Source organism: Heterodontus francisci, chromosome 41 (assembly GCF_036365525.1).
Source record: "Heterodontus francisci isolate sHetFra1 chromosome 41, sHetFra1.hap1, whole genome shotgun sequence".
In the NCBI taxonomy this organism is placed as follows: Eukaryota; Metazoa; Chordata; class Chondrichthyes; order Heterodontiformes; family Heterodontidae; genus Heterodontus; species Heterodontus francisci.
This window is the reverse complement of record NC_090411.1, coordinates 23,346,903-23,365,939: the sequence shown is the minus strand read 5'-3', so window position 1 is coordinate 23,365,939 and position 19,037 is coordinate 23,346,903. Positions and strand designations below refer to the sequence as shown.

The following is a 19,037-nucleotide window of genomic DNA, read 5'->3' as shown; positions in this document are numbered from 1 at the left end:
ACCCCTGCAGTCCTGGCCAACGATGCCAGTTATATGCTGATGGGAAGAAACAAAAGGTATAACGAGTCCCAAGTATCTACAAGAAATGGCATGGAGCAGACTGTAGTCATTTTGATATTTCATATTAGGTACATGGATGAATCTAGCAGGGGCCTGCAATGCAGCTTGCTGTGTACTACATAATATTGCAATGACAAAAGGCTTGCTGCTTCCAGAGGCTGATGGGGATGATGATGGAGAGACGTAGCGGTGGGGTGGGGGAAGTACTCCATCTCTGCAGCATCAGGAGGGTACACAGGAAGGGAACGGATGTGGATTAGGACAAGCAGCAGCAGAGAAAGAAGGACATAACCTATAGCCCAGCACTGTCCATGAATAAAGGAGAACCAGTCACTTCACACCTGCCAGTTCTTCACTGCACTTTGAATAATTGTATCAGAATGGAGCAGATTAATCAGAGCAGCAGGAGAAATCCTGCAGTCCAGTTGATGTGTGATAGAAACTGGTAGATAAGTAGAACCCTAGAAAAATTACGGCACAGAAGGAGGCCATTCAGCCCGTCGTGTCTGTGCTGGCTGAAAAAAAAAACTAGCCGCCCAATCTAATCCCACCTTCCAGCACCTGGTCCATAGCCTTGCCGGTTACAGCACTTCAGGTACATGTCCAGGTACCTTTTAAAAGAATTGAGGGTTTCTGCCTCCACCACCGAACCGGGCAGTGAATTCCAGGCACGCACCACCCTCTGGGTGAAAAAGGTTTCCCTCACGTTCCCTCTAATCCTTCCACCAATAACTTTTAATCTGTGCCCCCTGGTAATTGACCTCTCCGCTAGGGGAAACAGGTCCCCCCTGTCTACTCTATACAAGCCCCTCATAATTTTGTACACCTCTATTAAGTCAGCCTCCTCTGTTCCAAGGAAAACAACTCTAGCCTATCCAATCTTTCCTCATAGCTGCAACTTTCGAGCCCTGGCAACATTCTTGTAAATCTCCTCTGTACTCTCTCCAGAGCAATTATGTCCTTTCTGTAATGCGGTGACCAGACCTGTACGCAATACTCCAACTGTGGCCTAACCAGCATTTTATACAGTTCCACCGTTACATCCCTGCTTTTGAATTCTATATCTCGGCCAATAAAGGAAAGCATTCCATATGCCTTCTTCACCACTCTATCTACCAGTCCTGCCACCTGTGGACATGCATTCCAAGGTCTCTCACTTCTTCTACCACACTCAATAACCTCCCATTTCTTGTGTATTCCTTGCTTTATTTGCCCTCCCCAAATGCATTGCGTCACACTTTTCTGGATTGAATTCCATTTGCCATTTTTCCACCCACTCAACCAAACCACTGATATCTTTCTACAGCTATCCTCTTGACTATCAACTACATGGCCAATTTTTGTGTCATCAGCAAATTTCCCAATCATGCCTCCCACATTTAAGTCCAAATCATTAATATGTACCACAAACAGCAAGGGACCCAAAACTGAGTGCTGTGGAATGCCACTGGAAACTGCTTTCCATTCACAAAAACATCTGTCGACTACTACCTTCTGTTTCCTGTCCCTGAGCCAATTCTGGATCGAACCTGCCACATTCTCCTGTATCCCATGGGCTTTCATTTTACTGACCAGTCTGCCATGTGGAACCTTGTCAAATGCCTTACTAAAATCCATGTAGATCACATCCACTGCACTACCCTCATCAATCCTCCTTGTTACTTCCTCAAAAAACTCAATTAAGTTAGTGAGACATGACCTTCCCTTAGCAAATCCATGCTGACTATCCCTGATTAATCTGTGTCTTTCTAAGTGGCAGTTTTTCCTGTCCCTCAGAATAGATTCTAATAATTTACCCACCACCGAGGTCAGACTGACCAGCCTATAATTAATTGGTCTATCCCTCGCACCCTTTTTAAACAATGGTACAACGTTCACAGACCTCCAATTGTCTGGTACCTCGCCTGTGTCCAGTGAGGATTTGAAGATGATCCTCAGTGCATCCATTATTTCCTCCCTGGCTTCCTTTAACAACCTGGGAAGAAACAAAATGGGATGCAATCCATCTGGCCCTGGCGATTTATCCACTTTCAAAGATGTCAGACACTCTAGTACTTCCTCTCTCATTATACTTTTTGTATCCAATATTTCACACTCATCCTCTTTAACTACAATGTCTACATCAACCCTCTCCTTTTTGAAGACAGAGACAAAAAACTTATCAAGATCCCTGCCCACATATTACATATTCTGCATCCACGCACAAGTTCCCTTGTACATCTCTGATAACCCCTACCTTTCCTTAGTTATCCTCTTGCTCTTAATGTACTGATAAAACGTCTTTGGGTTTTCCTTGATTTTACCTGCTAATAATTTTTCATGTCCTCTCTTTGCTTTTCCAATTTCCTTTTTTACTCCACCACTGCACTTTCTATACTCCTCTAGGCTTTCTAAAGTATTAAGATTTTTGTGATAGTCATAAGCTTTCTTTTTCTGCTTTAACTTACCCTGTAAGCTTCTAGATAACTTTGGGCTCTAGATTTGACAGTACCGCCCTTTGTCTTTGTGGGGACATGCCTATATTGTGCCTGTAGTATCTCGCTTTTGAATGCCTCCCACTGGTTTGACACTAATTTTCCTTCAAGTAGCTTTTCCAGTCTACTTTCACCAGGTCACCTCTCAGTTTCTTAAAATTTGCCTTCCCCCAGTTTAGAGCTTTTACTCCTGTTTTAACTTTGTCCTTTTCCATGATTATGCTAAAACTTACTGTATTATGGTCACTATCTCCAAAATGGTCACCCACTGTTACTTCCTCCACTTGCCCAGCTTCATTACCAAAGACTAAATCTAGAATTGCACCCCCCCCCCCCCCCCCCCTCATTGGGCTTGTTATGTGCTGGCTAAAAAAGTTCTCTTGAACATAGTTCAAGAATTTTGTCCTCTCTGTGCCCTTTACACTATTTGTATCCCAGTTGATTTAGGGGTAGTTGAAATCCCCAACTATTATTGCCCTATAGTTTTTGCACTCAGAACTTTGCCTACATGTTTGTTCTTCTACCTCCTTCTCACTATTTGGGAGTCTATTGTACACTCCTAGTAGTGTGGCTGCCCCTTTTATATTTCTGATCTCCACCCATATTGCCTCATTTGATGATTCATTCAGCATATCATCCCTCCTCAAAGCTGTTATTGATTCCTTAACTAATAATGCTACACCCCCTCCTTTTTTATCTCCCTCTCTATCCCGCCTGAAAACTCTATATCCAGGGAGGTTGAGTTGCCATTCTGGCCCCTCCTTCAGCCAAGTTTCCATTATAGCAACGATATCATGTTGCCATGTGTCTATCTGTGCCCTCAGCTCATCGGCTTTATTTACTATACTCCTTGCATTTAAATAAATGCCCTTTAACACTGCCAAATTCCTGTGCTGCACACTTTTTAATCTTTGCTTCTTCTGCCTTTCAGAGTCACTCGCTAATTTTCTGCCTCCTGTTCCCTGCCCTGAAATTGTCCTATCTAAGTCTGCGCTCAGGTTCCCATCCCCCTGATAAGCTAGTTTAAACCATCCCCAACAGCACTAGCAAACCTTCCTGCAAGGATATTTGTCCCATTCCTGTTCAGATGCAGAACATCCGGCTTGTACAAGTCCCACCTTCCCCAGAACCGGTCCCAATGCCCCAGAAATCTGAGGTTCACCCTCCTACACCATCTCTCCAGCCACGCATTCATCTGGAGTATTTTCCTATTTCCATACTCACTAGCACGTGGCCTTGGGAATAATCTGGAGATTACTATCTTTCAGGTCCTGCTTGCTAATCTCGTTCCTAACTCCCTAAACTCAGCCTGCAGGACCTCATCCCTCTTTCTTCCTATTTCATTGGTACCAATGTGGACCATGACCTCTGGCTGTGCACCCTCGCCCTCTAGAATGCCCTGTAGCCAGTCAGTGAAATCCATGACCCTTACACCAGGAAGGCAACATACCATCCTGGAATCACGTCTGTGACCTCAGAAACGCCTATCTGTTCCCCTAACTATAGAATCCCCTATCACTATTGCTTTCTTGTCCTTTCTCCTCCCTCCCTACACAGCTGAGCCACCCATGGTGCTCTGGTCATGACTCTCACTGCACTCTCCAGAGGAACCCTCTCTCCCATCGGTACTCAGAACAGAGTAGCGGTTAGAAAGTGGGATGCCCTCTGGGAACTCCTGCACTACCTGCCTTGACCTTCTTGTCTGTCTGGTAGCCACCCAGTCCATCTCTGCCTGTGCTCTCTTCAGGTGACTACCCCTGAAATGTGCTATCCAAGTAGTTCTCTGCCTCGCGGAAGCGCCACAGTGACTCCAGCCGCTGCTCAAGTTCCGAAACCCGGAGCTCAAGGTTCTGCAGCCGGTGACAGTTCCTGCAAGTGTGTTTGTCAAGGACACATGGTGCGTCCACGACTTCCCACATGCCACAGGAGGCACATTCCGCTTGGCCGAGCTGCCGTGCCATTACTTGGCTTTACAAACTAACTATTGCTAATGCAATACATGGAATAACTTAACAGTTACTTGCCAATCAGCTTCTTCCCCTGTAGCGTGGAGGCTGAAAAGACAGAAAAGAAAAGAAAGACTGCAAAGAGCACCTCTTTCCCCTAGTCAGTAAAATCCCTTACACACAACTCACAGCCTGACTCTGTCCAAACAGCACGATTCTAATTAGTAATTATTAATAAATTACACTAATTAAAAAACATCCTCAGTAGTACTAACCTTATCACTTACAAGGCACACTACGGGTTTTGCTTTTTTTCAGATAACAAGGTTACTGAGTGCATTGTAACAGTGAGGAATTTTACTCTTCACTTGAGACAAAATATTTTGAAACAGCTAATCAATGTCTAGACTTTTCTGATTGTCTTGAACTGATTTCCCTTCCTGGGAGGTGGATAAGGGAGTGGAATCTGTGGGGAATAGACAAGATATTATGAAAATTCCTTTGCGGTAAGTGCTGCGTTTGGGTGGATTAGGCAGCTCTGTAGACCTGGACTCGCCAGCAGACTCCAAAGGATGAAGAGTTATCAGAGGGGTAAAGAATATGCTGCGTTACAAAGTAGTTAGCATTTACAGGTGCAAATTGCAAGGACACCAGGACATTAATTTGGCAAGAAGATGCCATCTGATTGGATAATTGTCATAAAGTTAATTTGAAATCTGGGAAAAAGGTGGGGGAGGGGAGGTGATGCAACCAGAGCTGTCACACACAGTGAGAAGAAAGGATATATTGGGAAAGAGTCTGCCACCCAGGCGGGGTACTACAGTGAATCCTGCACAGAAGTAAGAAATATGTTTGGCCTGTCTCCCAGGACAGAGATAGTCACTGTGTCCTGACTGGTAAGGTTTCCCCATTGTGACTTCCGCTCTTTTTGCTTTGGTTATATTGCTGCTTTGCTGGTATAATTGAAGTCTGTCATAAATGAAGACTAAATTAATTTAAAATGCAAATATATGTAGTCTTGTCTTCAACAAGCCTGAACCCAAGTGGAGACATGGGACACAACTTCCTAACAGGGGATTGGATGTAGGAGAGTGACATTTGAAAATACTTAAAAGATTAGTTGGTATTCCTGTAAGATAATTTATTGACTTTGTTATTTTTCTCCCTCTGTCCCTGCACACCCTTTAAAATTGTGCCATCAAGTCTGTATTGCCTCTCCCCATCCCTTCTGCCAAAATGCATCACCTTACTCTTCTCTGTATTAACTTCCATCTTCCACCTGTCTGCCCATTCTGCTAGCCTATTTCTGTCCTGTTGTCCGTTTGTATCATCCTCACTGTTTGCCACTCCTCCAAGTTTGACATCATTGGCAAATTTTGAAATGTTACTCTCTATTCCAATATCCAAGTCATTTATATATCTAAAAACAAAAAAGCTGAGGTCCTAGCACTGACCCTTGGCAAACACCATTGTCTATGATCCTCCAGTCTGAAAAATAATCATTTATCATGACTTGTTTACTGACCGTAAGCCAATTTTTTAAAATCCAAGTTGACACTGACCCTCCTATTCCATGAGCCTCAATTTTGTCAACCAGCCTTTTATGTGGAAGAGATTGTGGTGAGTCAGGGACACCTAACCGGAGAAATAGCAACCGAAAATCACAAACTATACTCTACAGAAAATCTGAAAGCTCCAGTTAGTGGATCTGTCCAGTAGCACCAACAACTCAGAACTGATCGTACTTGAACTTCACATGTCAAAATTGGCTGGTACAACTTAAACCAAACCGAGAGATCGCACATAAGGCAACAAGCTCAGTGAATGGGGCACTTCTCACAGAGTGCATCAACCTTTGACCCTCGTACTTGTCTCCCCTCTCACTTTCTCCCCTACCCAATTCTCCCTGTCTTCCACAACCTCCCTTCCCATTCTCCTTCTCTCCTTGATTCCCTCCATCCCCATTCTTGCTCTCTTCTCAGACAATGACATTCCCCAGTCTGCCTCACCCACTAACTTCCCCTGACTCTCGAGCCCACATTAGAATTAGAACATTAGAATTAGAACATTACAGCGCAGTACAGGCCCTTCGGCCCTCGATGTTGCGCCGACCAATTAGGAAAGCTAATAGAATGTTACCATTTATCGCAAGGGGAATTGAATACAAAAGTAGGGAGGTTATGCTTCAGCTGTACAGGACATTGGTGAGACCACATCTGGATTAGTGTACAGTACTGGTCTCCTTATTTAAGGAAGGCATTAGAGGCAGTTCAGAGAAGGTTTACTAGGTTAATACCTGGAATGGGTGGGCTGTCTTACGAGGAAAGACTGGACAGGCTAGGCTTGTATCCGCTGGAATTTAGAAGAGTAAGAGATGACTTGATTGAAACATACAAGATCCTGAGGGGTCTTGACAGGGTGGATGCGGAAAGGATGTTTTCCCCGTGGGAGAATTTAGAACTAAAGATTACTGTTTAAAAATAAGGGGTCAGCCATTTAAGATAGAGATGAGGAGAAATTTTTTCTGTGTGGGTTCGGAGTCTTTGGAATTCTCTTCCTCAAAAGGCAGTGGAAGCAGAGTCTTTGAATATTTTTAAAGGCAGGTGGGAGTGGTGGTTAAGGAATTTAGAATCGAAATGGTTGCAGCACAGAAAGAGTCCATGTCAACTCTCTGCAACAGCAATTCAGCTATTACCAGTCCTCCTCAATTTCCCCACAGCCCTGCAACTTTCTTCTCATTAGGTACTTATCCAATTCTTTTTTGAAATTATACAAGTTATGGTGCATTTCTGCTGTAAGGTTGGCATACAATGAAATCCCACGTTAACAATGACCCAACGGTCAAACAAAGAGCCTGAAGTAACCAAAACAAGAGCCGAGAGCGAACATCTGGGCATTACCATCATATCTGTGTTCCTTATCACTGGCTCGCTTTGTCCCTAAAAGGAAAACTGTCTATTTAAACCAATTAAGCCTCTAACTCCTCATCCACCCACACCACCACCCCCCCCCCCACCCCCACCCGACTCCTAATTGTTTCCAATACACCATCTGGTCTGGGGCAACCAAGGCGACATTACAGGGTGGATATGAGGGTGGGTTTTGGTGCTGTTGTAGGAACTTTAAAGTGTGAAGACCTCATGGATAGCAAGCAGCAGCACCCGGCAGATGCACGTACCATTCCGGGGGATTCTCGATCAATCCGGGAAGATCGGCAAACCTATCTCAAGTGGATGAAAAGGATTCCATGACACTATTCAAAGAAGAGCAGAGGAGTTCTCCCAGTGTTGTGGCCAACATTTATCCTCCAACCAGCACCTAAAACTAGTCATTTATTTCATGGCCATTTGTGGGACCTTCATACATTATAACAGTGACAACACTACAGAAGTACTTCGATGGCTGTGAAGCACTTTAGGGTGTCCTGAGGCCATGAACGGCACCGAATGCTCTTGGTATCAACTTTGTCCTCCAGTCCGTCGGTGCCCACTGGTCGCACAAGACCTCAAGCGTGCTTGAGAACAATACATGCTCCTTCTCCAAGGACACGCAGGCAGGGACATAGCCACAGAAGAGAGGCAGGCAGTAGGAACAAGCAGCTCCCCCCACCTGCCGATCTCATGCTGCCTGGACCTGTTGATGGCCATCTTGCCCAGGCCCAGGAGCAGACCCATGAAGACGTCCTTCAGCTCACCCACTTCCCTCTATACCGAGTGGCCAAAATGAGGAGTGTTGTACTGAAGTGCAGCCAGAAACTAAGGATCAAATAGTCGAAGAGGGGTGCGACATCTCACGCTCAAACATATATATGAAGCACAGACCTGGAGGTCTGCGAATCTGCTTAAAAACCTATATGACAGGATTGTGCAGCACCCATACCAGATGTTGCGGCCTGTAGCTGGTGCACAATTTTGAGTGGGCAGCACTATGCTGCAATATAGGTGGCAGACCTGGGAAATGTCTGTGATAGGGTGGAAGGCAAGAGAGATTCAAGAACAAAAAGGTTGATGGTGCAAGGCAAAAGAAGATGGTCACGGGACAAGTAAAGGAACAAGAGATTTCTCCGGAAGAGGCATAAATGGGAATGAGAATCTGTTTGTCATTTAATCTCCCCTGTCTTCCATTGTATTGCAGACCTGAAATGTAAACTCTGTTTTTCTCTCCACAGATGCTGCCTGATCTGCTAACTATTCCCAGCGTTTTCTATTTTTGTTTCAGACCTTCCCTTTTGTTTCCCCCCCCCCCCCCCCTTTTCCTTGCCTACAGGTGCTGTCTAACCTCGATTATGTACAAGATTATGACAGGCTTAGGTATGTTAGTCAGGGGGAAAAAAAACTGTTCCCATTAACAAATGGTACAAGGACTAGGGAACACAGATTGAAGGATTTGGGCGAGAGATGCAGGAGGAATATGAGGAAGCACATTTTTTACACAGCGGGTGGTAATGACCTGGAACTCGCTGCCCACAAGGGTGGCGGAAGCGGAGATGATCAACGACTTCAAAAGGAAGTCGGATGGCCAACTTGAGAGGAATAGACTCGCCGGGCTGTGGGGATGGAGCCGGGGAGTGGGGCTGACCGCATAGCTCCGTGGAGAGATAGCGTGGGCTCAATGGGCCGAACGGCCTCCTTCTGTGCTGCAAATGACTCGATAATGAGTATTTCCTGCACTTTCTGTTTTCATTTCAGGTCTCCAATCTGTGCATATGAAGAGTTGCATTGATGCAGCACCTTTCACCAATGAAGTACTTTTTTTTTGAAAGCGTTGCAATGTGAGCAGCTAAATGGGAAAACTGCATTGGGCAGCATTTTGTTTTTTGTGGCCATCAGTGGCTTGGAGGTTTGTCTTTAAAAGGTGGCTCCGCCCAGGCAGGAAGGGGATTTGACTGCAGTATGGCGTTAGTGCGGAGTGTGGTGTCTGCTGCCTGGCTGGCAGAGGCGATTGGCAGCGCTAAGGCTAAGGCTGGGGCTCTGCGGGTGCTGGACTGCTCCTGGCATCTGCCCAAGCTGCAGCGGGATGGCAGGGAGGAGTTCGGGGGAAAGCACATCCCCGGCTCTCTCTTCTTCGACCTGGAGGAATGCAGCGACCAGTCGTCCCCTTACCAGCATATGATGCCCCGGCAGGAGCATTTCTCCCGATACGTGGGTAACCTGGGCATTTGCAACAACACTCACGTCGTGATCTACGACGCCAGCGACTTTGGCCTTTTCTGCGCCCCCCGGGTCTGGTGGATGTTCCGGGCTTTCGGCCACAGCCTGGTGTCCGTGCTGGACGGCGGCTTGGTCAACTGGTGCAGGGAGGGTCTCCCGGTCACTTCGGACCTGCAGGACTATCCCCTGGCTGAGTACAAGACGAACGCCAAAAGCTGGGTCAAAACCTACCAGGAGATCCTGGACAACATCCACAGCAAGGAGTTCCAACTGGTGGACACCAGACCCGAGGGGAGATTCAGAGGCATACAACCTGAACCCAGAGAAGGTTTCTTAAAAGTTCTTACCACCCCCACCCCCACCCCCAACACCCCTTCTTCTTCCCTCCGGATTCCTGATCTATCTGTTGCATTTCAGCTAAAGTTTGCATCCTGTTTAAAATTTAAAATGCCTAAAATGTTGGTCATCTGTGCTTCCAGTCTTTGCAGTTAAATGCACGAATCTATTTTAGGTTTGTTTCCAGGATGTGTCATCTCTGGCATTTATTACCCATTGCCAGCTCTGGGAGAGTAGTGCTGGGGGAGCCAAAGCGGTCCATGTGTTATCTGTAGCATTTTAAAACAACTAAGTGGTTTGTTGAGCCTCAAGGCTCAACGGTATTCTGATGAAAGGGTCACTGACCTGAAACGTTAACTCTGCTTCTCTCTCCACAGATGCCGCCAGACCTGCTGAGTATTTCCAGCATTTCTTGTTTTCATTTCAGATTTCCAGCATCCGCAGTATTTTGCTTTTGTCATGCATAGGCCAGACCAGTTACCTTCCCTAAAAGGACATTAGTGAATCGGTTGAGTTTTTATGACAATCCGACATCATCTTGGGCACTTTTACTGGTGCCAACTTTATATCTCCAGATGTTTAAAAACGGCCTCAAATTGCCACGGCTGTCTAAATTAATTACTGTAATCTAGCTGCTGTTTCATATTATCTGCTGGCAGAGAGAGGAATTTTTTTTTATCTTGTAGAATGGCGGAAGCACCTCCTTTGCAAGCTGCACAGAATCAAAGAATTGCTACAGTGCAGAAGGAGGCCATTCGGCCCATCGTGTCTGCACTGGCTCTCCGAAGGAGCAGTTTACCTAATGCCATTCCCCCACCCTGCCCCCCCCCCTCCCCACGCCGCCTTCTCCCTGTAACCCCGTGTTGTAAGTTTGTAGAACTGGTGGAAACCCTTGCCCGCGGGAAAATGCAGCGTCTGTTGCTCGTAATTTCCAATTTCATTTATTCCTGTGACTTCCTGAAATGTGACTGCGGGAGTCACAGACTCGGAAAGCTACTTAGGGGCGGCACGGCGGCGCAGTGGTTAGCACCGCAGCCTCACAGCTCCAGCGACCCGGGTTCGATTCTGGGTACTGCCTGTGCGGAGTTTGCAAGTTCTCCCTGTGACCGCGTGGGTTTTTGTCGGGTGCTCCGGTTTCCTCCCACAGCCAAAGATTTGCAGGTTGATAGGTAAATTGGCCATTATAAATTGCCCCTAGTATAGGTAGGTAGTAGGGGAATTGAGGGAAGGTGTGGATGTGGGAGGGTAATGGATTAATGTAGGATTAGTATAAATGGGTTGCCAGCATTCGCCAGAGCTGGCGGGCAGCCATAAAGACAGGGTTAAATTGTGGCGAGTCGAAGAGACTTAGTAGTTGGCAGGAAAAAAGACAGAGGCGCAAGGGGAGAGCCAACTGTGCAACAGCCCCAACAAACAAATTTCTCTGCAGCACCTGTGGAAGAGCCTGTCACTCCAGAATTGGCCTTTATAGCCACTCCAGGCGCTGCTTCACAAACCACTGACCACCTCCAGGCGCGTATCCATTGTCTCTCGAGATAAGGAGGCCCAAAAGAAAGAAAGAAAGAGTATAAATGGGTGGTTGATGGTCGGCACAGACTTGGTGGGCCGAAGGGCCTGTTTGAGTGCTGTATCTCTAAATAAATAAATAAATAAATACTCTTCATGTGTGGTGTATTGACGTGTTTAGATGCTTTGTTGCATCACTGTGCTTTAACAGTGTACTGAGCTGATGGCAGGTATGTGCTGTGTAATTCAGTATCTATTGACATGCTCAGCATGATCCCCTTACTCTTTTGAAAGACAGAAAATACAATTGGACTGAAACTAATAATTTATTTACAGTTTGAATAACAAGTACAAAAACCTTTTAATAGCAAAATGTCCTGAGGTACTTCATAGTTGTGGGGGGGAGGGGGTCGAAGCAGAATAACTTTATTTTTTAGATTTAGTTAAAAACAGCAGACCAAATGATTGCCTCATCCAGTCAGCTCATTATGCTCCTGGGCTGGTGGTCATAGTTTAAAAAAAAATCAATTGAAACAATTTCCCGAAAACAATCCTTCTTATACTGAGTTGCAGCCTTCGTAATTAGGCCTCGTGCTTTTCCCAAAACCACAATTGCTTTTTTTTTGGAAATGTACTTCTAAATTTTCCATGACATTTTAAATTTCTACCTGCCATGAGGTATGAAGCAGACAAAAAAACCCTCGTTTTAATACCCACATTGTATGTTGTATCTGTGTTGGCCCTCTACAAGAGCAACTCACCTGCACTATACTGGCAGTTGTATTCTTGCAATAGTATAAGTAGTAATGTGCTTTTTCCAAAGAAAAAAATACTGCGAATAAAACTATTGTGATCATGATGCTGAGCGTACTGTTCACCACATATAAATATCGGCTCAAATATGTGAAATTTGCTCCCTTTGTGAAAAATCAAGAGAAAGTTTATTCAGCTGCATCACAATCAAATATTTTTCATTAATTATTTAGATGTACATCTTATAAAACAAATATTAATAAAAATCATGCAGTAATTTGCATGTTATTAAAAATGCATCATTCTTTCTCTTCCTCGGACAGTTTGCCAAATACTTTTCATGAAAATAATGCTCCATAGAATATATATTGTGTATTTGTATTTTTCTGTTCTGCAAATTTCATTGCCCTAAAGTTGTCCATTATTTTTGAACTATGGGTCATAATTTGTTGCCAAAATAACAGTGCAGCTAATGGTGCTCATCATTATGTATGCACAAATGGTATGGCAACTTCAGACAAGGGGCAGATACACAGTTAAACACAAATGTACAAACTTGCTGTCCGAGTTGCAACACTCGATTTAGCTTTGTCAAACCAAACATAGACTGATGGGCTGAATCAGTTGGATGTCCACTCACTGGTCCTGTGAGGACATTAAACTTCTCTTTGTTAATGCCATTAACTGGTTCTCCTTTATTTCCTCTGCTCTCTTCCTCTAATACCCATCTACATGTTTCAGATTTGTGATAATGCTGATTTTCCTTTTCTTCTGCTGCTAGCCAAGAGTTTCTCTGTACAACTTTGAGGTCTTGCATTCACACTTGCTACTATTTGCTCCTGATCATTTTCTTCAATTTTAACTTTAAGTGGTCTCTTTGATCCGCGCATGATTGTTCGTCCCAACAGTTGTTGCAATTGGATTTCCTTCCAATACCTTTCTGAGATGGGAAAAGGTTGCTTTCCACATTTCTCCTGTCTGAAACAGATGTGGGTGCTGTGTGAAAATTGCATCACACAGGTCTTGGGTGGCAAATAGACCCTTTCAATTTTCCTCTGCCAACTGCCCATCTTTCAGGCAAGGAATGGGTAGGTGGCAACTTGCTGTGTTTGAGGTAAGGTGCTCAGGATTAACTATGTAAATTCATACATACAGACATTCTCTCACACACATTCTTTCTCACACGCTTTCTTCACAGACTTTATCTCTAGTGCCTAGCACTGTTTAAACCCCTTCGTTTTGCTGGATCTCTCCCCATCTTCAGAAGCCTCCTTTGCCCACCTCCCATAACCCTTTCTCTGGTCTGCTCATCAACTGTGAGGTGCCTTGCGTCTTTTTGCTGCATTAGTCACTGTATAAAAGTAAGTTGCCGTTCTTCAACGAGTCAATCCTATCCTGAGAGAACTTTGTTATATATTCACAACCAAAGAACAAGTTGAATAGAGGTGCAGTCCCTGGCTTGCAACAAGATTTAAGTTTTTGACATTTTCCTTGCTAATGATGGGAAAATTTGTGAAAGATCTCCGAGGTGCTGACTTTTGGGTGAGACGTTAAACCGAGGCCTTGTCTTTCCTCTCAGATGGATGTATAAGATCCCATGGCATGATTCAGAGAAGAGCAGAGGAGCTCTCTTGGTGTCCTGGTCCAATATTTATGCCTCAATCAACATCACTAACACAGATTGTCTGGTCATTCGTCCCATTGCTGAATGTGGGATCTTGCTGTGTGCGTAGTAGCTGCCACGTTTCCTACAACAGTGACTGCACTTCAAAAAAATGTGATTGTGAGGCACTTTGAGGTATCCTGAGGTTGAAAGCTGGTTTATAAATACAAGTTGAATCTTTTATTCTCTGATCCGAAACCGATGGGTAGCTCAAAGACACTGGTCACATTTCCATATGTGGGGGGCTGTTTATTATGCTGTTCTGACTTCAAGATTACTGGTTCATTGAGAGTCTGAGCAGGACAGCTATTTGACTTCTGACAATGCTCTTTAATAGTTAACATCTGTGTTGATTCAGAGTAACAGAGTGTTGCAAATGATTGATCAGGCATTCAGAGGTCAACTTCTTCAATGACATGGAACTTTCTCATAATTTTGTTTATGTGAGCATGGGAGCATCTGCACACAACATTACTCATCAACCAGATTTCGCCTTGTAAGCAGTCATATCGAAATACTCCTCTCAGGTCTTCCTGTGGGCAAGTGTTTGCATTATGTCCATTTAAGGGACCTGTTAACATATTAACCAGGCTGTAGAGATCTCCCGTGTGTCAAAAACACTGACCATGGTCAGTAGCACAGCCACAATCATGGGCCTTGAGTTTTTTTGAGCTCCAGATTTCTGCTGCTTCTGGAACCCCATCACCATTGGGTCTCCAAACCAACTAGCTCAGAAATCCACAGTGGTAGAGATTCTCTTGTGCTGTGCATGATCTCTTCTCATTGTATAAACACTCCCCATTTATATCAATGCAGGAAATTTAGGCAGAGATTAGCCAGAGGAAAGGCTTGGGGAAATTCGAAGTGTGCAGAGATCTAGAAAATTGTACTAGGTTCCCAACTTCAGATTACTAAGAAAGCAAGCCAGAATTGCATTTATATGGCGTCTTTCACAACCACAGGATGTCCCAAAGCACTTTACAGCTAATGAAGTACTTTTGAAGTGTTAGTCACTGTTGTAGGAAACAGAATAGCACACAGCAAGCTCCCGCCAACAGCAATGTGATAATGACCAGATCATTTGTTTTTGTGATGTTGATTGACAGGTAAATATTGGCCTGAACGCCAGGGATGACTCCCCTGTACTTCTTTGAAATCGTGGCCATGGGAGCTTATACTTTCACCTGAGAAGGATGACAGGCCTTCGGTTTAACTTCTCATCCAAAAGACGGAGCCTCCAACAGTGTCGCAATCCCTCATTACTGCACTGGAGTGTCATTTTTTTGCTCAAATCCTGGAGTGGGCCTTGAACTAACACATCGGAGAGAAGATTAGATAAAGCAAGAAGTTGTAGTCAGGTGGGTTTTCAGAAACATGTTGGATTTTAGGAGGATGTCTGAGAAGGGATTGGAATCTGATTCTGAGAACAGATATGAAGTATTGCCAGGAATGGCAATCAGACCTTTATAGTATTTGAGCATTCCTATGTATGGTGTTTGTCTAGAACTGAGGTGGGTTTCCCCAACTCAAACTATTTTTGGTCTTATTTCCTTAGGTTTTGAATCTGGTCACATCCCCGGCAGTATCAATATCCCCTTCAATACCTTCTTGCACTCGGAGTTCCGAAAGATGAAGAGCGAAAAGGAGTTGCAACGCATGTTTGAGGAACACAATATCGACCTGAACAAACCACTGGTGGGGACCTGTGGCAGTGGGGTCAGTGCCTGCCATGTCGCTCTTGCTGCCTACCTCTGTGGGAAAGAAGATGTCATGATCTACGATGGCGCCTGGATGGAGTGGTTCAAACGAGCTGACCCGAGTTACATCATCTCAGAGAGAGATGAGAAAGTTAAATAGGTAGCACTGAAATCAACATTTCAGGTGCTGCCCGCTCCAACATTGAGATTAGTTGGTAAATTAGTTAGTCTCTCAAGTTTGTTTTCCCTAGTGTCAGGTATTGCATTATTGAGTTGGGTGGTAGGAAGAGGGGTCCCTTAAAACAAAGCTTGTGGAGGTACTTTATAGGTTCAATCTACTCCCTGTAAAGGGTACTGCAAGTACTTAGCTAGTGTTCTTCAGTGTATGGGGGCAACAATAGATGATCTTCCCTTGTAATGTTGATTCAGTCATATTTGTGTGTTTCTCACGTTGGTGATTAAACTGGAGACTCAGCCTTTCACAAATAACAGAGGGATGGTGGGCAGAGAAAAGCCAAGGATGGTTTGTCTTGAGCAACTGTAACTGCATCAAGAATGGTGCCTTGGTGACAAAACGATGTTGGGTGAGGAGTTTGGGGGGGGGGGGGGGTGGGGGGATGGGTGTTGGTGGTGGTGAACATGAGCTGACGTCTTCCACACTCAGCCATGATTTTTCCCATTCTTTGAGGCATTGCATTGTCATTTACCCAGGATGCTTGGTGTGGTCTGAGGCTGGATCGGCAATGTGTCTGAAATTGGGTCTTGCAGTGAATTATTCCGTGAAGGCAGTGTTATGCGGGCAGCCAAGATTTCAAAGTGAGACCAGATGTTTTTGATGCATTTAGGATGCCAGAAGTTGAAATCTGAGTGTGAAATATCTTCCCTTTCTAAGTGAAATTATTTGTCGAAAGGACAAAGTTCCACTTACTTGTTATTAACATCTGGAACCTTGTAAACTGTAAAGTTTTTAAGCCCATGTCAATAGGTAGCACGTTTGGGTCAGGAGTTATATTGCTCATGTTTCACCCCACTTTGTGAGGGCAACGTAGGCTAGATCCTTGCTCCTGTCCTATTCCTAATCTAAGCCATGCCAAGCCAAGGCTATAACTTTTTCCTTCAGCAAGGAAGAAATGTTGTAGTGGAGAATAGCTCCTGAACAGTCGTTGATGTCATCCTTCAGCCCACTGGATTTGCTTCATGGGAACTGAGCCTATCTTCTAGGCAAAAGAAGTTTCAAAGCCAGTGGACAGTAAATCCGCCCGCCTGATGGCCAATGTGTGTCACAGCTCCTGTTTAAGAGGAAATGAATTGGAAACCCTTCCAGTGGTTAATTAACGCAGTAAAATTGGTCTGTGTTGCTGTGTAAATAGCATCTGCATTGAATCGGAATCTTGCATGCATTAGCCGATTCCAGATGTTGCAATGAAACCTGATTCCTTTGGGTAGCGCTCAGTACTGTTACCCCGCAGCATGTCTGACGTCGTTTCTGGCCTGTTCTCAATTCTTGTAGGCTCAATGCGTACCAAATGTGCCTCTGATCTTCTCAGTTCCACACATTGCCCAAGCATGCTGTAATGGAGATTTAAGGAATACATTGGAGAAGGAGTTGGGACTTACTCAAAAATTGTACAGCCAAAACCTTCCCATTAACCCCTACTGCCAGTGAAAGGAACAATGAAATGGAAAATGCAGGAGCAACACCAAGATCACCTATTTAGTCACTCTATTAATTTGCCGTCTGGCCCGCTGATTAATATCTGAGAATTTCAAAGAATTTGTGTCAAAAGTCCTTTAGAGGGAGCCTTAATTAAGATGAATGTTTGAAGAGGTAATGAGGGGAGTAGTATTAATTGGTTTAATTAGACCTGGATTATTCTATGTACATAAAAATACTAAATATGTAAGGTATTCTGAGAAGTCAATTAATTTGAACCATTAACTAACAGACAACTGACTGATTGTAGGAGAAATGCAGAGCTCGGTGCTGTAGCTTTCTTCGCATGGGGCTTCCAGTGTTACATTCTGCATGCTGTGTATGAACTGCATGTGGCTAGAAATTCCTCCATTTATTATATTATAATGGGTACCTGACTGTCTGTGGACAAACAAAATGGATGGTGGAATTTCTACCAATGGAGTCCCATGTTCTTGGCTGGGCCGTGTGTTCAAGTCCCATTCCTGAGACTTTTAGACAAAATCTGGGCTGAATCTCCAGTGCAGTACTGAGGGAGTGCTGCACTGTTGAGGTACCATTTTTCAGATGAGACATTAAACTGAGGCCCCGTCTGCCCTTTCGGGTAGGTGTAAAAGGGAGAGCAAAATAAATAACATTACAACTTCAAGCCATTAACTTTCCGTTTAATGAAGTGTTGACACTTTTGTAAATGAATTGCTAAATGTGTCACTGAACCCAACAGATGCTAATTGTAATTCTTTTAATAAAATTAAGGTACCTTCCGTTGAGCAAATTGTTTTATTTTGCTACCTTTTGCGTCAAAGTAGATTATTAAAGATTGGAGATGTAATTACAGCTGCCTTTCCTGTGTGTTTTATGTTGAGGGAAATTAAAACATCGTTGATATGGCTGGACATACAAGACCATTCTTGGAAATAAGTTAGATTAAAAAGATTTTACTGGAGTTCATTTGCTCCAGCCGTTATCCTTGCTCCCAAGTTGAAGGACCAAAGCATTAGCTGTGAGAAGGTCATGCAATGGGATGTGCATTTTATCCCTCAGAACTCAAAAACTAATATGATCCTCAGTTGTGCCCCTTCTGTAACAAAGGTGTGAGAGAACAAAACGAGAATTTCTGGGTCGGGGGAGGGGGGGGCGGGGTAAGATTTTCTCCTGCTCATTAACATTCTTGAGAAAATGGGTATGAGAACAAAACAGAAAATTATATTTTATACTCTCGATAACCCTTTCAATAAAATTGTTAATATTGTTATGAAAGCTGGACTTTGTAACATGATTATGTTTTTAAAAAGTGATTTTTTTTTTAAAGTTTAAGATGGAGTCTGGAAGGTCAGGTGACTTCACATCCACTCTGCCAAAGGACAGAGAACACAAATTAAAGACCTTTTTTTTTTGAAAATCAGAGACTGCAGGGTAATACCTGAAGAACAATGGGTCGTAAAACATGGGGTCAGTGATTCTGAAGATGCAAATATACCAGGCAGCTGTCAACACTTGGGAACAATGGAAAGCCTAGGTTGCTCAGTGAAACCATACTTCTGGACTTTGCATATTGGAACAGGACAATAAGCTATTGTTATGTGGTTCCAGATAAATTTAACGGATTTTCTGAAGGCAGACAGGGTGAAAGAGAAGAAATTGGCCATTGTGGCCTTGAGAGAAAGAGGGAACACCTGCTCTCGGCAGCCTGATACAGCAAAAAGCTGCGAAGACTTGAACCTGTTTTGAAAGCTGAAGCTTGCGGAGAAGTAGAAGA

At 44.2% G+C, this 19,037-nt stretch overlaps 1 protein-coding gene across 1 annotated transcript; it reads left to right on the top strand.

Annotated features, from left to right (window-relative positions):
• Positions 1-9,351: 9,351 nt before the first annotated feature.
• mpst (mercaptopyruvate sulfurtransferase) lies at positions 9,352-18,115 on the top strand. The gene is made up of 2 exons (XM_068019521.1): positions 9,352-9,958; positions 15,444-18,115. Exons 1-2 carry the CDS (start codon positions 9,373-9,375, stop codon positions 15,743-15,745), a joined length of 888 nt encoding a protein of 295 aa, XP_067875622.1. The 5' UTR covers positions 9,352-9,372; the 3' UTR covers positions 15,746-18,115.
• Positions 18,116-19,037: the final 922 nt, after the last annotated feature.